The sequence below is a fragment of the Eublepharis macularius genome, chromosome 2, assembly GCF_028583425.1.
Source record: "Eublepharis macularius isolate TG4126 chromosome 2, MPM_Emac_v1.0, whole genome shotgun sequence".
Taxonomy (NCBI): Eukaryota; Metazoa; Chordata; class Lepidosauria; order Squamata; family Eublepharidae; genus Eublepharis; species Eublepharis macularius.
In genome coordinates, this window is record NC_072791.1 from 217,865,976 (window position 1) to 217,886,696 (window position 20,721).

At 45.6% G+C, this 20,721-nt stretch overlaps 1 protein-coding gene across 1 annotated transcript in view; it reads right to left on the reverse strand.

The window, feature by feature from the left end:
• The window catches only part of PLCL1 (phospholipase C like 1 (inactive)), a 300,959-nt gene that overhangs the window by 19,174 nt on the left and 261,064 nt on the right, over positions 1 to 20,721 (reverse strand). Inside the window, exon 5 of the mRNA XM_054972560.1 lies at positions 14,886 to 14,995. Within this exon, the coding sequence (XP_054828535.1) occupies positions 14,886 to 14,995 (110 nt within the window). The remainder of the gene's footprint in view (positions 1 to 14,885; positions 14,996 to 20,721) is intronic.

The following is a 20,721-nucleotide window of genomic DNA, read 5'->3' on the forward strand; positions in this document are numbered from 1 at the left end:
TATATAACGTGTGAAAGTCAAGCCAAGTCAGGAAGCTTTATTAGGCATTGATTACAACCAAAAATTAAAAACCCATGACGACATGACTAAGTGACATAACGTCAAGAGTAAGACAAATAAATGATCATTAATACAAATAAACGATCATAATATAATGTGTGATTATTATAATGATGATGATATAACGTCCATGAAACGCTGTGACTTTTCTCTTTACAAAACGTCACCCTTTATAACTCTCTAGATGGAAGAGATGGAAAGTGCCTATGACCTTCTGTTATTGTTTTGTGGGCGGAGGGGACCTCCTCTCCCACACCTAATGCTGAACCTCAAGAGGATAAAAGACTCACATGCAGCTCTGGCTGAGTTCCTCTGTGGATCAGTGGCTTTTTGTTGTGTGTGCAAATGGTTCTTGCATGGCACATCTGTGGAAAGCAATGACACTTTTTTCCTACTGTGCTCTAAAAATAAGCTGAAACCACCAGGGATTGCCTTTTAGTAAAGTCGGAGCAAACAGATTCTTCTTCTTGCAAGCACACACACACACACACACACACACACACACACACACACACACAACTACCAGGAAATGGACAAATCTTAAATTTTACTGCCCTGTGTTCTTGTTCGTATCCTTTGGTACAACTTGATGTTTTTTAAAAAAGCTGTGAAGTAAAGAAGGGTACCAAGACAGGTGGCAGGTGCTTTCTGCCACTGTTTTTATTGGAAAGCCTTCTTCATACTGGACAGTAAGCCGATGATCCATTTAGTGTCCCTGGTGGCTATTGTACAAATCCTCTTCAACAGCTGCTACCTTGAGAGCTCATAAGTGCTGCCAGCAGCCAGGGAAGCAGCAGCCACAGAACAAAACACTGGGCTGCCCCAAGCCAGGCAAATTCTACAAGACATGCCATTTATCTGTATAAACTGGGGAAGGGGTTGATCTCCTGACTGCTGCCTGAGTAGGGTTTCCAAACCCCACCCTCTACCCCCTGCCCCCACTTACCTGGCCAGCAAGGGGAAGTGTGCCACCCAGGTGCACTCCTGGGTGGCATGGTACACTCCTGGGCACTGCAGCCACCCAATTCCGGCCCGATCCTCCTGTGGAGTACTCCCACATTCCACAGCGGCCTGATCTGGGCTGATTCGGGCCAGATCCGGGCTAAATCTGCCCCAAACAGGCCAAATCTGGGCCGAATCAGGCCACTGCGGAGTGCGAGAGCACTCCCGCACTCCACAGCAGCCTGATCCAGGCTGATTTGGACTTGAATCCAGCCCAATCTGGGCCAATTTGGCCCTCTGTGGAGCACGGGTGCACTCCCAGGGCAGCTGTGTGATGATGTCACTTCCCGGGAGCACCTGCAAGCTGGGCGTGCACACCCACCCACCAGCAAGGTAACTGCCAGGCCTCCGATCTCCCGTCGGGAAGGTTGAGGGCACCTGGCAGCCCTACGCCTGAGCAATCCATAAGCATCTCTGTGGGCTAGACAAAAGGTGCTCTCTGAACTCATGGGTAAAAGGTGAGAAATGCATGCTCTCATCCTGGAATTAGTCATTAGCCAATTTGAAAGATGGGGGAAAGTTCTCAGGGCCTATATTTTTCAGATCTGACATGAATATTCCATAGCAGCACCTACAGCCTCTCAGCCCATTAGTTCTGTGGTAACTTGCTATTGCTATAAACCAGGGTTTGTTTCCAAAGAATGATAGGTAGAGTTCCGCTTGCCGCGTGGGGATTTCCAGCACTTCCTTCCTGCTGCAGCCGCTTCCTCTTACTGCGCAGATATTCGACCCTGTGAAATGGTGCAATGTGGGGTGTGGGAATGCAGATGGGGGGATAAGCTAGGCTCAAATTGGACAAGTGTCTTCTTGCGTAGACACCTCCCTCTTGAACCAAGAGATTGTTGGCTCCAAGCGCCGATGGAAAGACACAAACCACCTTGCCCCTTACCTTTAATAAGGGTGAGGGGGCAGTGACCCAACTTGAAAACACTGATGCAGCCAGAACCTGCAACAAATGCTCTTAAATGCTGTCTATTTCAAATAGGACCAAATCAAGGAATTTTGACTCAATTTAGAACACGTCTGAATTTATGGTTGCCAAAATCCAGATGGGGCCTGGAAATCTCCCAAAATTACAACTGATCTCCAGGTGACAGAGGTCAGATTCCCTGAAAAAAATGGTTGCTTCGGAGAGTGGACTGTATGGTATTATACCCTGCTGAGATCTCTTCCCTCCCCAAGCCCAGCCTTCTGCAGTTTCGACCCCCACCCCCCAATTCTCCAGGAATTCCCAACAGGGAGCTGGCAACCCTGTCAGTTCCCTTGGAAAAAATGGAATCTTTGGAAGGTGGTCTCTATGGTATCAAACCACAGGTCCCTCCCCTACCCAAACCTTGGCCTCCCCAGGTTCCCCAGACCCCACCCCCAAATCTCCAAGGATTTCCCAACCTGGAATTGGCCAGCCTTTCCGAGCCCATTTCAAACAAGTCGTATCACTGCCTAGGTGAAGTCACAAAGAGCATGGCAAAGCCTGGAGGCTTCCCCTCCAACTCTCACATGAACTCCCACCACCACCACACCGAAGAAACTATCGTTCCTAGTATTCCTGGCATCTGTGGCACTATCGTGTGTGCTTCTGGTTGCCAGAACTGCTGACAACAATCGTGTCCCAGGATTCTAGGGGATCCAAAAGCTCTAGGGAAAAACAGCACCGATGATCTTGCCGCCCAAAACGCTGATGACAATTTAAGGATGGCATCAGAGCTTACCCTTTTGATGGTTGCCGCTACCTCTGTGAGATAAAAAGAGTCAGTGGGGGGACAGGGGGAAGGATGGAATAATCACACCCTGAACTTCAGTGAAGTTTGGCTTTACTCATAATGAGCCCCAATTTTCCGAATAGTTCCTACTCGATTCTGCAGGTCTGATCCTCAGGTGCACAACGAATAAGGCAGCGGAGGCCCGTGGCATCCAGTTCTGCATATCTAGCAAGGCTAGTTCGGATATGCGGCAGCAGCTTTACATTTCTTCCCTCTTAAAGTTTTCAAGCCCGATAAGCGTTGCATATCTGCCATCTGTCTTTTGTATCTGATGGCATTTGTACCTGTAGTGGGCTTCTGAGGGCGTGCAGAGTGGTTTACCTTACAGGAGAAATGTTCTCAGCCTGAGTTCCTGCCAAGCTGAGGATCCTTGGAGAAGCCGAGCTCCCTTCTCCCTCCTCCCTTCTTCCCAGGCCTGCCTTGCAGGCATTACCCGCTAAAATGATTTCTCATGAACTACTGTCCCCTTGGGGTTGGGGTCAGCAACCTGTATCAATCCATATTTGCTTACCTTTAGGCATTCCAGCCAATGTTACTGTCTGAGCCTTTGAAACTGGTATTAACCCTTAATAAAACAACTTTAACTCATCAACCCGAGTGATGCAGTAAAGGGTTTGGGACCCTACCTGGCAAGTCCTGACAGCCTGCCATTTCTCTTGCAGATAAATAACTTGAAAGATAATAATAACATAATAACATTCGATTGATATACCGCCCTTCAGGACAACTTAATGCCCACTCAGAGCTGTTTACAAAGTGTCATTATTACTCCACAACAATCACCCTGTGAGGTGGGTGGGGCTGAGAGAGCTCCAGAGAACTGTGACTCGCCCAAGGTCACCCAGCTGGCTTCAAGTGGAGGAGTGGGGAATCAAACCCGGCTCTCCAGATTAGAGTCCCGTGCTCTTAACCACTACACCAAACTGGCTCTCTGTTTGTCTACCTGTCCTTAGAAGCACTGAGATGATTTTTAAGTACCCTAAAATCCACTGACTCAGAAATTTTACACTTTGCAGAGATGGGATAAATTGAAAATTTCACGGCTAGGAAGAATATCTGCTGTGAAAATGAATATGAATATATTACCAAAATTGAATTTTCTATTTCAAATTATTCCAATCCACATAGATCAAAAGACTCTTAAATAAATGGCAGAAAGCAGTAAGCGATTTCATACGGAAAGGAAAGAAACCAAGGGTAAGATTTAAAGTCTTACAGGATGACACAAAATGAGGAGGACTGGCTGTACCGAACTTTATATCACCAAGGGGCGGCACTAGTTTGGATAACAGACTAGGTCATGAATTCGAGTAGTAGACGTATCCAACTGAAGACAGAATGCTAAAGAAGGTATCCATAATTATCTGGGGCTCAAGAAATCACTGAAATCTATTCAAAAACAGGATGGGACTCACATATTAAGAGATGGATGACTTAAAACGTGGTTTCAATGAAGAAGCCGATTAAGTCCAATAATTTCCTCACTGATGTCGCCAGTTAATGCATACTATGACGCAGCCACCAGAAGCAAAATCGATCAGATCAGCTATGAGCCAATGATTGATGAGAAAGAAAATCTAAAAACCTGGCAAGATATTCAAGATCAAGGTAGAAATATTCCATAGCTGATGCATCACCAAACGGTGTCGAGGTTAAAAGAATAATAAACAAGGCGGTAAATTAAGAGGGGAAACTCAATTTAAACTGTTAATATCTGGAGATCTGAAACATCTCTTAGGGAAAATTTAAAAAATATTGCAACACCTCACAGAAATATAGCACGTCAAAACCCGTACGATAAAACGGATGGAAAATTTTGGAGAAACTATTCCGATGAACCTATGATAAGATCTATGGACCAAGGATATAAAATTTACAGCCTGTCTGTTATTAAGAGAAAATTGGTATAAAATGTTTTTCAGATGGTATATTACTCCTAAAGACATTGCAAAAATTACTAAGAGCTACAATAGTCAATGCTGGAAATGTCAGTGCGTGGATGCAACATTTTACCGTATGTGGTAGACTTGTAAGAAAGCGCGTAAATATTGGATACATGAAGAGATGCAGATCTAAGTTGAATCCAAAAAACATGTTATTAAATATTCTACCAAATAATCTCAGAAAAGAGCAAGGAGACCTCTTTCGTTATATGGCGACAGCAGCTAGAGAGCTATGTGCAGCGAGATGGAAAGCCGATGCGTCTCCTGAAGTGTCAGAGTAGACAAATAAGGTTCAGGAATATGCTTCAATGGTCAAATTAACTGCTTATGTACACAATAGACCAATAATTGAATTTTGGGGGAAATGGAGAGATTCCTTTGATTACTTAGCCCAGAACGAATACTAATTAAGGTAGCATAAAGATAAAAAGATGATACACAGGGAATGATTAGTGAAATAGCTGATATTAGCATTTGGACAAGTAACAAGGAGAAGGAAGGAGATTTATTATACAACTTTTTATCAGTTGAATTTAATTTTAAATGTAGTGCTTGTTTGTTATAATTTAGTTATAAGGATACTAATTGTTTAAGTTGGAAGAGCCTCGTGGTGCAGAGTGGTAAGCTGCAGTACTGCAGCCCAAGCTCTGCTCACGACCTGAGTTCGATCCCGGTGGAAGCCCGGTTCAGGTAGCAGGCTCAAGGGTGACTGTGGGCCAAGCTACAAGTGACAAATGACACTTGAACAGCAAGTGGATTGAGTGGAGCGCAAGTGGACAGGGAGAAATACACTTGCCGTTCAAGTGTCATTCGTCACTTGTAGCTTGGCCCTCAGCCTTCCATCCTTCCGAGGTCGGTAAAATGAGTACCCAGTTTCCTGGGGGTAAAGTGTAGATGACTGGGGAAGGCGATGGCAAACCACCCCCTAAAAAGACTGCCAAGAAAACGTCGTGATGTGATGTCCCCCCCCCATGGGTCACTAATGACTCGGTGCTTGCACGGGGCACTACCTTTACCTAATTGTTTAAGTTAGTATAAGTCTCAAATTAATTTCAGCTAGTGCCTGTATAAACCTCACTACGCACTTTCTATTGTTATAGCTAATCTTTTCTTTTAAATATATATTTTTTAAAAAGTTACGCTCTGAAAATCTTGCTGGTCTCTAAGGTGCCCCTGGACTCAAATCCTGCTGTTCTACTGCAGACCAACACAACTACCCACCTAAACTAAAATCCACTGTCACCAACTTCAACAGTTTTCTGCTCCCACTTCTTCCTTCCTTGCAGTGCCTCTGATTCCCCCTGCACCCACTTGCCCAGTTTTCCATTTCTCTGCCCCCTTGATCACCTCCCTAATTGCCCATTTCCTCTCCCACCCACCTACCCAATTTTCCTGTTTGTTCCCTTCCCGTTGCTCACCTGTCCAATCACCCAGTTCTCCCCAGCCAACCCACCCAATTGTCCATTTCCTGCCCCGATCCACCCATCGGCCCACCCCACCCGTCAGCCTGGTTGTCTGTTCTCCTCCTGCCCCCACCACCTTTGCAGCATTTCCTTCTTCTAGTCAATCTCCTAACCTCCCTTTCCACCTTCCCATGTGGCACGTTGCCCTGCTTTTTCCATAACGACTGCATAAGTCACTGGCAACAATGGGAGGTTAACCCTCCCCCTCTCAGGCTGCCTCAGCACCTGACTCAGACTGGGCTCTGGCACCACTGGCACCAGCGGCGCCAACACAGGGGCCCGGGGAGCTGCCGAAGGAGGCGTGACAACCCGGGGCCGACCTGCCAGAGGGAGCAGGCCACTGCCAAGCCAGGATGCAGGAGCAGAGTTGCCACAGAGGAAGGAGCCAGTGGCAGCCACAGCTGGGAGCCAACCATTCCTAGCAAAGCCAGTGACATCATCTTTCAGCGCCAGCCCAAAATGACGCCAGCCCAAAGCAGACCCCAGCAGACCCTGATGAGGCCAAGAAGCCATATGGCCCGAGAGGAGGACCTGGACGATGGATGCATGGCTGGGTAGGCCAGGGAAATCCAGGTGTGGGGCTGGAGGAGGGCTGCCAGCCCGGACACGCCACAATGGCACCCTATGAGGTGGAGGAGAGGGAAATAAGGGGCAGCCAGGGGCTGCCAGATGGGAGCACCCGTTCTTCTTCTGATGAGAAGGGCCGAGAAAGGGATTGGGAGCTGGGGCCAGAAGGAAGGTTCCAACAGCAGGCTAGGGAGGAGACATGGAAGGTGGAGCTGAGGTCTGAGCAAGCATGGTCCTAGGCTAGAGTGAGGGATAAGGTAATGCAAGCCCTTCCTCAGCCTATTCTGAGGCTTATGGGAGCCTCCCCAAGTCAGGTGGCAGGAAGGCAGAGGGGCAATAGGTGAGGCCGGGAAGGGCCTGACAGATTCTTTTTTTTAAATCCACATGGCAGGGACACCCATCGTTATTAGACATACGCTCTATAATCCACTTTTCAGAGAACTCAACTAGCCAAAACCACAAAACAAGGAACACATCACGCTGCCTTCTACCAAGTCTATCAAACTCAGGGCCAAACTAGAAGTGACGAATTTGTCACTTCTAGCTTGGCCCGCAGTTTTGTCTCCGCTGACAGGTAGTAGCCCTCCAGGGTCTCGGAGGTTTTTCACATCACCTGCTACCTGGTCCTCTTACCTGGACGTGCTGGGATTGAACCTGGGCTCTTCCACTCCCCTAAAGGGGGTCAAAACAGACGAGAGCTGCTCCTGCTGCTAATCTGTAGAGTAGCCCAATCTTGGGAGGAAGTGGTAGCTGGGGCTCCCACAGAAGGGAGCTTATTTTCCCTTTGCTGGTTGCCAAGCAACCCCATCCTTTTGCAAAAGGGTTCAATTACACAATTAGCATTTAGTCAATTATATGGAACTCATCCTACCGACTATCCTCGACAGGATAAAAACTGATTTTAACAAGATCTTTTTTTTCAGGTGTTGCCAGATAAAAGTAGAACACAAATTCAATGGCTCGAGTTTTTCCTCTGGTATCACACCCTTTACACTGATGTACATTAACAACATCATGGCTGCCACCTTTCCTGACTTCCTTTAATTAACAGCGCTGCAGGAGCGGAGAAAGCTTTGATGTGTGTGTCCCAGTTGAAATGTCATCATTTTAAAGAGCTTCTGCTGTCCTTTTGACACATGCAGACAGCACCTCCAAGAGCGCTTGAAGAACGATAAAGCTGAATTTTTATGCCAAGGAGTGTCTCTTCTGCCTGAGAAGGAGCAGCCATTGCCTGGTTTTCTTCCAAGAGATTAAATCTTCAATTTCTAAACAGGCTTCTAAGAACTTTCTACTATAAACATAACTCTTTATAAACTCAACAAGCTCTGCTCCTGTTCAGTTATGCAAAATCACAACTGCTTATATTAGCAGCTGGTATAAATTCCTGACATTTTAATATTCCTGAAGCCAACCGTGCCACTAATTCCGTCAGGTGTTACTAATATTGAGATTCTTAACAGCGTCACCTGGAAGTTATGTTCTATTTATAGCCAGAATTGCTTCCAAGTTAAGAATGCATTTAGGATTACAGCCCACGAGCCATTTCACACATTATAATTTTCAATCATACACCTTCGAGGTTTTAAGTCTATATCTAAATCAGAGAAAATGACACCATACCGGCCGCAACATCTTGCTCAGGAGTTACTCTTCTCTTTGGGGCATGGTCAGAGGCAAGAACTCTTAAATAAGAGCTGAAGCGTAAATGCCAAAGGGTTCGTGGACCTCTGGCTCTTAGTCCATGGTTCACAGCCCATGCCACTGGATATGTCAGACAATCAGTCCTGGACCAGCTCAAGATGTAGTTTGTTGTCTATTGGCAATTTATATAGCATTTATATAGTGTTGTAAACTGCTTTGGGTCTTCCTCCTCCTCCTCATTTATTATTACAGTACCAAGACCAATATACAAAAATTATGTTACCAAACCAAAAGAAAACCATCTGTTTTTTAAGCACTTTTTAAAATACATTTCACGCAGTTTAAAAATTAATGTACGGAATCTGGCGACTTGCCATGTGATCACGTGGTTTTTATCAGATAAGAGCCAGCAGAGCTTTGCTTTATTTGTAGCTATATGACAGGGAATCCTGTCTAATATTGGAGTAATAATTTTTAAACGAACCTCTCCATAGAATGGGCAACTGAAGAACATGTGCTCTGCCTCTCCCGAAGGGCATAGACGTAGCCTTTCTGCATAGGGGATTTTGTTGTACCTCCCCTCAACAACCGCTGATGGAAAAGCAGAACACCTGGCCAAAGAAAATGCCCTTCTGAAATTATTTACTTCCACAGAGGCCGGACACTTGGCTGGCTCAAGAGTACCTTTATCATTTATCAGCACCCCCATTTTAGATGCACTAGAGATGTCAGATTGGTGCTCTATGTCTTCTATTCTTTGTTTAATTAACCCTTTGGCTCGTTCAGCCCCCTGAGTTAGGAGCACCTGAGGAGAGAAACCTATTTATGTAATATACCTATAAAAACTGCCTTAAGCCAGCTGGATTTAAATTCGTCGTGGAGAATCAGGGGGAGCAAACCTTGAGGACAGAAAAAAGCTTTCAGCCCCATATGAATGGACTGGATACCCACCCTAGCTTTGGGTCCTGGAAGTGAAGTACAAATACTTCAAGTATGAATGTGACATAGTATAACCAGGGTCCCCAACCTTTTTGAGCTTGCAGGAACCTTTCTAAAGGTGAAAGAGGACGGTGAGCATAAAATGCTCCTGAAGGAAGTGGAGCCAGCCACAAAGTATCAGGGAATGAAGTTAATGCTCAACATTTCCGGGAGAAGCTCTGCTTAAAAGAACACCTTTTAAAATGGGCATATTGTTTTACAATATATTCTTGCATGCAAACAACTTACCTTTCGTCAGGCAGTGAAGATCCTTGTGCTGCTGTAGCATCTATTGCCAAAGCAACATTTTAAAAAATCTGCACTGTCAAACAGATCTCCGAGGGCCAATCGTAAGCCCTGCTAGGCAAAAGCCCCACGTGGCCCTGCCTGCTTTGTAAAACACTTGGAGGGTGCCTGGAAAGATGCCAGCAGGCACCGTGGTGCTCGTGGGTACCATTCCGGGCACCCCTGACCCACTGAAACACCCATGTTGAAAGCCACTGATCAGATGTCTACAATCTATACCAGGATTCTACAGAGTAGGTATGTCTTACAAAGTAGGCTAAGATTCTGCATAAGTGTGTCAAGTATATGTGTTAAAGACATAGAAAACACCCTGAATAATTAAAGACGGAATAACTGAGAAGGGGAGGTAGGAGCCATAGATGAAGGCTTCCTTTCCCAAGAAACAAATCACTGTGTAAAAGAACCAGTGACTCAAAGATCTTGCGTTATTTTAAAACGAGACAGACTTCCCACTTGCTCAAGGATGTTACCAACATCCCCCTCCCCCTGGGCATGCTATTTTCCAATACAATCGCTGGCAGTCAACACTCATGGGGGACTCATGTCGATTAACTAGCAGCTTGGCGAGTTTGGACGACACCAACCCAAAATTATTGTCAGAGCTGGCTGATAATTTTCCATTGCGAGCTAACAATTTAATCAAAGTCCACTCAGGGCACCGCCGTGTATTGGATGATGCACAAATGTGCCAATTTTTAACCACATCAAAGAAACGCAACCCTTGGAGCTGTTGACAAGTTCTAAGGAAACTCATGCACCAAAACACAAGAAACCAGAGTACAGTAGAGCCGCATAACGCTAGCCGTGGCTGGTTTTGCATTAGAGATCTTCCAAAGGTCCATAAAAGCACGTTACTATATACGGTCTAGCTTGCTCCCATCAGGCAAGGAGATGGCTGCAGAGGGAGACGGTGTGCTGATTCCCAAGGTCAAAGATAACTGCCAAAATATCCCGGACAATAGTTGGATCATCCATTTAGGACAAGATGAGATCAAACAGATTTGAAGCCTGGTCCTGCGTCTGTTTACTCAGCAGTAAATCCTGCAGATTTCACTGGGGTTTACTCCTCGGGTAAGCATGAACAGGACTGCGGCCACACAGCACAATGTGTACCATTAGGATACCACAATTAAGCTACACCCATGTTAGGGGGCCACCACACAGCAAGATCGTAGGATGGCTCCGTCAACAGCAAATTAGGGTCCCGACCTTCAGAACAGGACAAATATTTATGGTTTAGGACTTCACATAGATTGTATTAGAGTATAAGGACCGGAGCAAATGTCTTCCTCTCCTAAAGAAAAGAGCTGTTCGTCAGGATTTGTCAGGATATGAATTATTCATGGTCAGATATGGCCTTTTTATTCTCGAAGAGGAAACCCGCACTTGAGACAGAAGCTAAATATAGTATGAATTCAGACAGGGCGAGTATGTGACTGTCTGTGGGTCCTGAATATCTTTAAAAGAAAGAAACAAAACAACTCCTAGCTGTCTCTGCAAGGTGCCTGACGTTGCTCAGCTGGGCTGCATTCAGACCTCAGGCTAAACGGGAATTAAACAAACGTGGCTCCCTCCTCCCTCCAAGAACAATCGAAAACAAAGGCCAATGAATCACGGAATTCAAATGAAGGTTTCCAGAGCTTTCCTGTCCTGCACAAACTGGGATTAAAACCAGGATTTGACCCTGATCTAGAATCAAGGGTCGGGGAGGGATAAAGTCCAGTTGGCCCAGCATTTGCATTCAGACATCGCAGGCTTGTCTTTCTGCTCCATCTGAGAGCAGAACCACAAGTGACAAAAGGCACAGATTGGACACTTGTCTGCTTCCCTCAAGTTTTGGCGGGAAATGTAGGCATCCTGGTCTTGCAGCTTGGCTCTCCGACTGCTGTCCAATGGACTTTTCAGCTGTCACTTGTCCAACATTCCGCCAAGCTGCCTACATTTCCCATCAAAACTTGAGGGAAGCTGACAAGTGTCCAATCTGTGCCTTTTGTCACTTGTGGTTCTGCTCTGAGAAGGGAGGGAGGAAAGAGGATCACGTGGAACCACGAAGAAAGCAGTATATTTGTGGCCGTCATGGAAAACCACAGTCTAACTCCAGTTTAGTGGGACATCTAAATGCAGCCTAGAAACATCATGGCCCATTCGGACCTCTTTTGTCACATATGACTAGGGTATGACCAGAACGTCATTGGTACACAAGGCCAAGGAGACAGTTTGCTATACAAAAAGCCAGCTCTTAATTCCTTTGTCTCCCTCCTATATCTTTTCTACTCTTTTCCTAAATGGGAGTAATTGGGAGAAGCTGCAGCCTGGCAAAGCGAGTAAAGAACTCATGCTGACAATTCCATCTCTGTTTGCCCTCGGGTCAGAATCAGGAGGTAACATAATATTTTGTGTACCAGCTTGCTTAGTTGATGGGGAAATGTTCTTTTCTCCAACTGTGCCTTATCTATTTACTACACAGGTTCAAAAATTACTAGATTCCATCTCACAGTACATCTTGCTTACGGGATGCTATTGAGAAAAGACAGATGGTCCCGGCGATAAGGATGAAGGCGTTATTTTGAAATGGGCCTTTGAAGCGATTTACGAACCAATGAGTCAGGACTGAACAGACGACGCGCACCACGACGAGCGAATTGCTTTGCTATTTGCAGAATCACCAATTTCTGGTATTCACCAGGAAAAAAAAACCCAAAATGACAGCTGCCAAGAATCCAACATCTCCAGCGCTGCATAAGGTATGTTCAGCATTGCTTAAACGGGATCTGAATGAGAAAATGCCTCATGCACATTTTCTTTCACACATGGACTCCCTTCGCCTACGTTTTCACAAGGCAGCCCACGTGCTTGATGTTCCCACTTCCAAACCTATCACTCGGTTGCACATTTCTGGAAACAGAAATGCTACTTTGGCGTTGAAAGAGAAAGGAGGAAAAAATTTGCAAATTCATGATTAAATTATTTTACTATACACCAAAGGGTTTTATCATATGACTGCAAGAAACTGCAAGAAACACAGAGTCAAAACCGGCAGCACCCCAGTGGCGCTGGTGAGTCTCTCTCAAGCCCTAGTAGATGCAATTTCGTTTAAATGAATGTTCTTACGCACTGACCCTGATTGCTTCTGCATGCAAAACACATGTGTGTCCTCTGAGGAACCACAAATAGTACTATTGTTTGTACAGTTTGTTGGGGGAAGTCTCTGACAAGCTGGGGACTCAGAAAACTTGCAGGAGGGCAAAATACCTTCACGACCACCCCACTGGCCCCCCCACGGCTTTTCAGACCTCTTGTCCCCTTGCCATTTGCTGCCCTCTTGCTGCTTTTCAGCCCCTTTTTCCTACACCCACCGCTCTTTTCATCCCCCTTTCCAATCCCCCCTTACCATGCTTGCTTTCTTCTCCCTGCCATGTTGCAGCTAAGCAACTTCTCAGGGCCACTCATGATCCCAAGAGATCTTGAATTAATTTAAACTATTGGACTGTGAATGATATAACATCTTTTCGCGACTCTCCACCTCCGGCCTTTTACTAAAATTGACATTTTGCACTTTAAATGAATGGAATGAACTGTACGGACTACAAAGACTTTAATGATATGTGTACTGGATATGATTGTACTGTGTATTTTTGCATTGTGAATTTATTAATTATACAATTAGACATCTTTGCACTATCGCACTTTTGCACTTTCATACGGCATACAGAATATATAATATCTGTATAAGTGGTTCCCTGGTGTTGTTGTTTCTTTCTCTGGGTCTGCTGTTCCAGGGCTGCCCGTAGTTTTTCTCATGTATTAAATATTAGCATAAATAATCAGTGGCTTGATTCAGACGTAACATGAAACTATAGTTTATTTTGGTTAATCAACCATCGTTCTCCAGCCTTCAACAATATATAGTTTATTTTAATTATGGCTGGTTTATGAAACCTGTATTCCGCTAACAGACAAATGCTGGTTTCGTATCCTTCTCTCTTTGCCATAGAACAAGCCAAGACCAAAATGATGATGTGTTCAGACATCATGCAAAAGCCATCATTTTTATTAACTTCAGAGCAATAAGCCATCTCAAGATCCTGGCTTGATGGAACCCAATCAACCATAATTAGCAAAGACTCCTGCATTCAATCACACAACTCATAAGCAGTTTAAGCAAGCTATGGTTTCATACAATGTCTGAACTGAGCCCATAACTAACTATGCACAAAAATGGCTGCAGATATTGTCCGACTTCCAATAGGCAACACCAGGGCTTTTTTTCAGCTGGAACGCGGTGGAACGGAGTTCCAGCACCTCTTGAAAATGGTCACGTGGCCAGTGGCCCTGCCCCCTGATCTCCAGACAGAGAGGAGTTTAGATTGCCCTCCGTGCCAGTGGCGTGGAGGGCAATCTAAACTGTCTGGAGATCAGGGGGCGGGGCCACTGGCCACGTGACCATTTTCGCCAAGGGCGATTTAAACTTTAAAAAAACTCCCCCCTTGTTCCAGCTGACCCAAAGTGATGTCATTGTGCGGTCCTGAGTTCCACCACCTTTTTTCCCAGAAAAAAATCCCTGGGCAACACTTGTTATTTCAACTTGAAGGAGGTTACAGACATAGTGATCCACAGTTCAGCAGACCCCTGCTCAATCCATTCTTTTGTAGACAACACGTTAGCCTGAGCCGAAAAGGGAGCCAAGGTTTGCAAATATTTTTAGAGCCCTGAAAAGTTCCCCATTTGGTGATTATAAGAGAAATCTGCCTGGTTGCCATGGCAGCAACCAAAATGAGAACTAGTTTCTCCCAAGAGGAAGGCATGTCATGGGAACTTGGGAAGCCCTTGTAGGACATGTATGGCTTGCTGGGCTCTTTTCAAAAGAGGGATGGAAGAGGGCGAGGTGGATTGGATTTCTGACTCCCAGGGACACCGGTAAAGCAAAGGTGGGGACAGCATCAACTGGTGGCAAAACATATTAGTCAACTCCAGAAAGTTTTATTTGACTAAGGGACCAGTCTTCAGTCTCGTAATGAAAAGTGTCTCACCATCATGGCTGTTACATTCATTAATTCCTGCCATTACAACAGCACTGTCCTCGTGCTAAAGAGACCCAGAAGTCTGAAAAACATCCATCCATCGCAGGCTCTCTAGAGGAGTAAAGCGGCACATTTCTTACTTACCTTAAGCACAGTGATATTCCATGCAAAACTTTCAATGGCTTTGCTGAGCTTTCTCCCTTTTAGACCTTCCTTCGTTCCCAGGTTATGAAGCTCTTCGTGGAATTCCATTCCTAACAAGAGACACAGCGCAGAAGTTAAGCGCCACCCAATGGAAGGGGACACACAAAGAGACACCAAAACTATGTATCAGTTCTGCACAAAGCTGTACGTTTATGGCTCCAAACAAGAGAACTGCGTATCCTACTGTCTTTATTTTCTGCAAGTGAAATGCCCAGCATTTTGGATGACTGGAGGTGAGGTATGCGGAAGGCAGGGGTCATGCAGAGGGTGACTATGTATCATGCAAGGCTCCTGTGCAGGATTCAATACTAAAAACACACACATTATTGCTCCTATGGGGTCTCCATCAGGGGCAGCTTCTGTTAATATAGCAATCATATTCCCTCCCACTGATAGAGCTGGGATCTACCCACTCCTCCTGTCCCTCGTCACCCCTGTGGCTGGCAGAGCAAGACCTTGGGGTCTTCTTCTATCTCCCCCCACCCAGCCTCTTCCATTTCATCCATGCCCCCAGAGTCATAGTAACAAGTGCAAATAACAAACTGACATTGGAATTTTGTTGCTGTTGAACCTATCATAGAGTTGGAAGGGGCCATACAGATCATCTAGTCCAACCCCCTGCCCAGTGCAGGATCAGCCTAAAGCATCTCTGACCAATATTCATCCAGCCTCTTCTTGAAAACTGCCAGTGAGGGGGAGCTCACCACCTCCCTAGGCAGCTGATTCCACTTTTGAACTACTCTGAGCATGAAAAAGCTCTTCCTAATATCCAGCCGGTACCTTTGTGCATGTAATTTAAGCCCATTGCTTCGGGTCCTACCCTCTGCTGCCAACTGGAACAGCTCCCTGCCCTCCTCCAAATGGCAGCCTTTCAAATACTTAAAGAGAGCAATCATGTCCCCCCTCGATCTCCTCTTCTCCAAACTAAACATTCCCAAGGCCCTCAGTCTTTCCTCGTAGGGCTCAGTCTCCAGACCCCTGATCACCCTTGTCGCTCTCCTCTGCACCCTCTCCATTTTGTCCACCTGGAACCTTCTGCACACCAAGTCAACACTCTGTCACTGAGCCATTGGAGGGGCAGCGGCTCAGGGGCAGAACTTGCAAGGCAGAAAGCCCCAGGTTCAATCCCCAGCACGTCTCCATATAAAAGGATCAGACAGGAGGTGAAAGGAAAGACCTCTGCTTGAGACACTGGAGAGCCACGGCCAGTCACCGTGGGCAATACCAATCTTGACAGATCAATTACCATAATCCGAGGACCAAACTAGCCACAACACTGCCACCATCATTTTAAAAGTGATTTTAAAATGCTGTGAAGACCCATGAGGCGGGTTTCCCCCATGCCTTATGAAGTGCCAAAGCAGGTGCCCCTCACAAGCTGTTTTGGCACTTGAAAAGGTGGGCGGGGGACCAAGAGTACCACATGCCACTTTAAAATCAATTCAAAATGGTGGCGGCATCCTCATCGCATCCGTGAGAATATCATTACGTCTAATTGCCATTACTTGTAGGGTCTTTGACCGTATTAAATTCTGATTGATTGATTGATTGATTGATTGATTGATTGATTGATTGATTGATTGATTGATTGATTGATTGATTGATTGATTGATTGATTGATTCTAATCTGATCCTCAAACTTTCTTAGGCAATTGACTCTCATGTCAACTGCTACTCTTACATTGCAAATTATTTCCTGGTTTTCTCTTACCTTTTGTCGCAGTTTATTTTATTCATTTTAACCGGCCTTTTCCCCCAGGGAAAATTATTTAAACAACCAAACGTTGGCATCTACTAGAGCCCGTTCCTTCTCTATAGCAGCTCCCATCTTGTAGAACAGGCTCCCAAAGGAGGCGAGGGAGGCAGTACCCTCTCAGAAAACACTGTAATGGCTGGTTAGTTGGAAAGGACTTTTAACAGGGTTTCAGATGCAGGTATTTTTCTCGGGGAGAGTGGGTTGATGAAGTTTTATCCTATTGTGCATGTTTGTAAGCATGTAATTGCAAGCTACCTTGGGCCACAAAGGGCAGAGCTATAACACCTTCTCCCACCACACCAAAGTACCCTCTGCGGCAATTTACAGTAACATGGTGTGCCAGCCTAGGTTTCTCAAGTCTGGATTGGGAAACACCTGGAGATTGGGGGGGGGGGATCTTGGGGAGGGCAAGGTTTGAGGAGGGGAGAGACTTCAGTGGGGTGTAATTTATTTATTTGTTTATAAAAATTTATACCCTACCGTTCTGCCCTCATCAGGGCAACCAAGGAGGCAAACAGATTTTAAAAATCAATAATAAAAACATGTATTAAAAAACATTAAAACAAAAACAAAGACACGTCATTCAGACAATTGAAACCAAGTTGACATATGCATACAATGCAATAAAATTCACATACATAAAAGCAAAAATTAAAAGCAGACGGAGAGCTCACTGAGGAAACCAGGGTGGCTGGGGGCAGGTGATCTCTACTGCCCAGTCGGAGAAAGGAAAAAAATTAAAATCTCTGTCAGCAACGGCATGATGTCACTTCCAGGAAAACCCAGAAGTGACATCACCCCTCCTTAGGAAATTAGACATTTCTAGAGTGTGACAGCTGCCCCCTATATCCCTGCCCCCTCCCCAGTTGCCCACTGGTTGCCAGGTTTGGCAACCCTAGAGATGAAACAAAAAAGTCTTCTTCTGCTGGTAGAAGGCAGCAACAGAAAAAGTCTTCACCCGCTGGCCGAAGAGCAACAGAAGGGGACAAACAAGTCTCTCTTGGGAGACACTTCCAACGTTTCAGTGCCACAACCCTCTCCCAGGTTTCCATTTGCCTAATCTCAGAAGGTAGGAGCACCCAAATCAGGGCGTGAGAAAATGACCATAGTGGTTAGGTTGAAAAAAATGCCCCCGAGTCCACCCTTCAATGCAACTCTTTTCTCCAGGGGAACTGATCCCTGTGGTCATGACATCAGTCGTAATTCCAGGCAATTTCCAGGCCCCACCTGGAGGTTGGTAACCCAATGCACTGCTGTTTTTAGGGCACATTCTTGTTAAAATTAGTCTCCCCCGTCCACCAAACTGGCAGATTCTACCCAGAGGAGGTGGGGAGGGAGAGAATGTCGTTCAGCAACTAAGGAGTTAAGGGAGCTAGCCAAAAGCTTCTTTTCTTTCTCACCCCTCCCCAACTCTTTGTTTTACTAAAAGAGTGAATTGTTCTCTATCCAACAGCTCTTTTAAAACAACAGCTCCCAGGTAAAAGTGCGAAACCCGACACTTAAAGAGCACGGCATCACTGTGTGGCGAGACCCACAAACGGCTACCAGAAAACAGCGCGGTCTCCTAAGTTCATAGATCACTTTCTCCAAGCAGCTGTAGCTCCGGGACTGATCTGTACACATGAAGTGGACCAAAACACAGGGCATCTTCCCCACACACCCATGTGAATCATAATTAGAAGTACATTGTTATTGGACTCCTCTCTGTGAGAGATTTTTGTAGGTAAGAGCTAGACCACTGACTCTGGCCAGCTTCCAGAGGCAGACACAGAAAAACACAAGCCCTAGACACTAATTAGCAGTTTAGCTGGCTGAACCACGACCTCCCATTCTTCTCAGTGATGGGGGATGCCCTACCTGTGCTTGGTTGCAAAGAATTAACCAGGATGAAGCAAAATAATACCATTATTTTAATCCAGCTGCACTCCTGGAAATTCCAAATATTGATGGCACTTCAACAGTTCAAGCCTTACTTACATCAGCTTATCCTCAATCAGTTGTTACAGGCTTATTAATCCAGTTTCTAGGTTTAATGAAGCCCATTTAAGCACGGTTTTAATGAAGTAAGCCAGTCTATTACAGTGGCTTGCGCTGCTTTAAGCAGATTAATTCTAAAAATCAGTTTAAATAAACCCATGCTACTTTTTAATTGAGGTCACTTCTGCTCTCCCTGGAGGCAGGAAAGAACTGAAGGAAGGGTGACCCACACACCAACAGGAAGGGGGAAAATATGTAAATTCCTGCTTCCCTGATTGGATGGTGGGAAACACCCAAGATGTCCTCCGCTTCAGAGGGAGAACAAACGTTTTGGTTTCTCAGCTGATGGTTTTACCAGAGTGACGATCTTGCACCGCAAAACTGGGGCGAATGATCACCCAATATTCCTTTTATGTGTTGGAATATGAATCTCACCAGTTCCTACAGGTCAGCAGCGCTACAAATTCAGCACCGTTTTCCCAAGATCCTCCCTGGCTCAGAATAGAAATTGATATTCTGAGCATGCTCAGTTCAACAAGGAGCCCTGAGTCATGCAGCTTTCCTCTGACGCTGGAGTATTTAGTAGGGAAGTCAACTGCCTTGACAACCTCTTCCTCTCAGTCTTCATGTATATGGACTGCTGCAGAGCATGCTTATGGCAGTATCCCAGCCACAAGGAATCCTGGAACTAGGGTTACCAGGTCCCTTTAGGGCGGGTACCCGGCATTCATCTTCTTTGTGTATCTCCAACGCTTGTGCAATGGCATCACTTCTGGTGATGTCGCTTCTGGGCAGCGTCATTACACAAGCTCAGGAGTGTGCGCGCGTGCTTCACAGTAGGCCCATTTGGGCCTCCTACAGGCCCAATTCGGCCCATTTGGGGCTCAAATTGCTGTGAAATGTGGGAGAACTCTCAGGTCTGTGTGATGATGTCACTTCTAGGAAGTGACAATGTCGTGCTGCCCTGGGAGCATGCCCAGGAGGCCTGTTCTTGCATTTCCCCCTCTGCTGGCAGGTGAGTGGGGGGGAGGGTGAAAGTAGGGGATCCCCTGCTACCACTGGGGGACTGGTAACCCTACCTGGAACATGTAATTTCCTGGAGCTCTGAAATCCATGTTGAGCATTCAGGTGTCCTATTCAGGAAAACTATATGTCCCAGGTTCCCAGGTTATGTTTCCATACTCCCTGTGAGAAGGAAAGGCCAGAGCCGTTCTGCTGCAATTGTCATCAGAAAAGTTTGAGTTGAAGGAAATTCAGCGGAAGGGTAGGGTTCAAGGGCAAAAGTCTGATAGACTGGGAATGGGGGAGGGGCCCAGAAAGTCAAACCCAGTACCCTCAAAAGAATCAAGGAGAATTTTCCCATCACTGAGATTCAACAACAGAGTAGAGACGGTCATTTAAAAAAAAAAGTGACTCTGCTCTTTTGGGTCATACCAGAGTAATACCTTGATGTGTGTGTTAAGTGCCGTCAAGATGCTTCCGACTTACGGTGACTCTATAAAAGTCCTCCGAAACGTCCTACCATTAACAGACTTGCTCAGATCCTGCAAACTGGAGGACGTGGCTTCCTTTATTGAGACAAGCCATCTCATTTTGGGTCTTCCCCTTTCCCACTTTTTCAAGCATTATTGACTTTTCCAAATCTTGTCTTCTCATGATGTGGCCAAAGTACGATAGCCTCAGTTTTGCCATTTTAGCTTCTAGGGAGAATTCACCTCAATATGTCCTGTTTAAATATCAGTAAACTATCAACACATTTATTTAACTGACATGAATAAGCTCACACTGGGAGAAAATTATCACCCCCTCTACTGTCTTGGATTAATAGAACGCCCATAGTGGCTCATTCCGCACACGTTGGATAATGCACTTTCAATGCACTTTATCAATCGTTTGAGGTGGATTTTTTGTCCCGCACATGAAAAAATCCGTTCCAAATGATCTATAAAGAGGATTGGAAGTGCATTATCCAACGTGTGCAGAATCAGCCCCAATTAATGAAGAGTCTTCCGTTGAAGTCACTTTTCTTCCACTTACTATGTG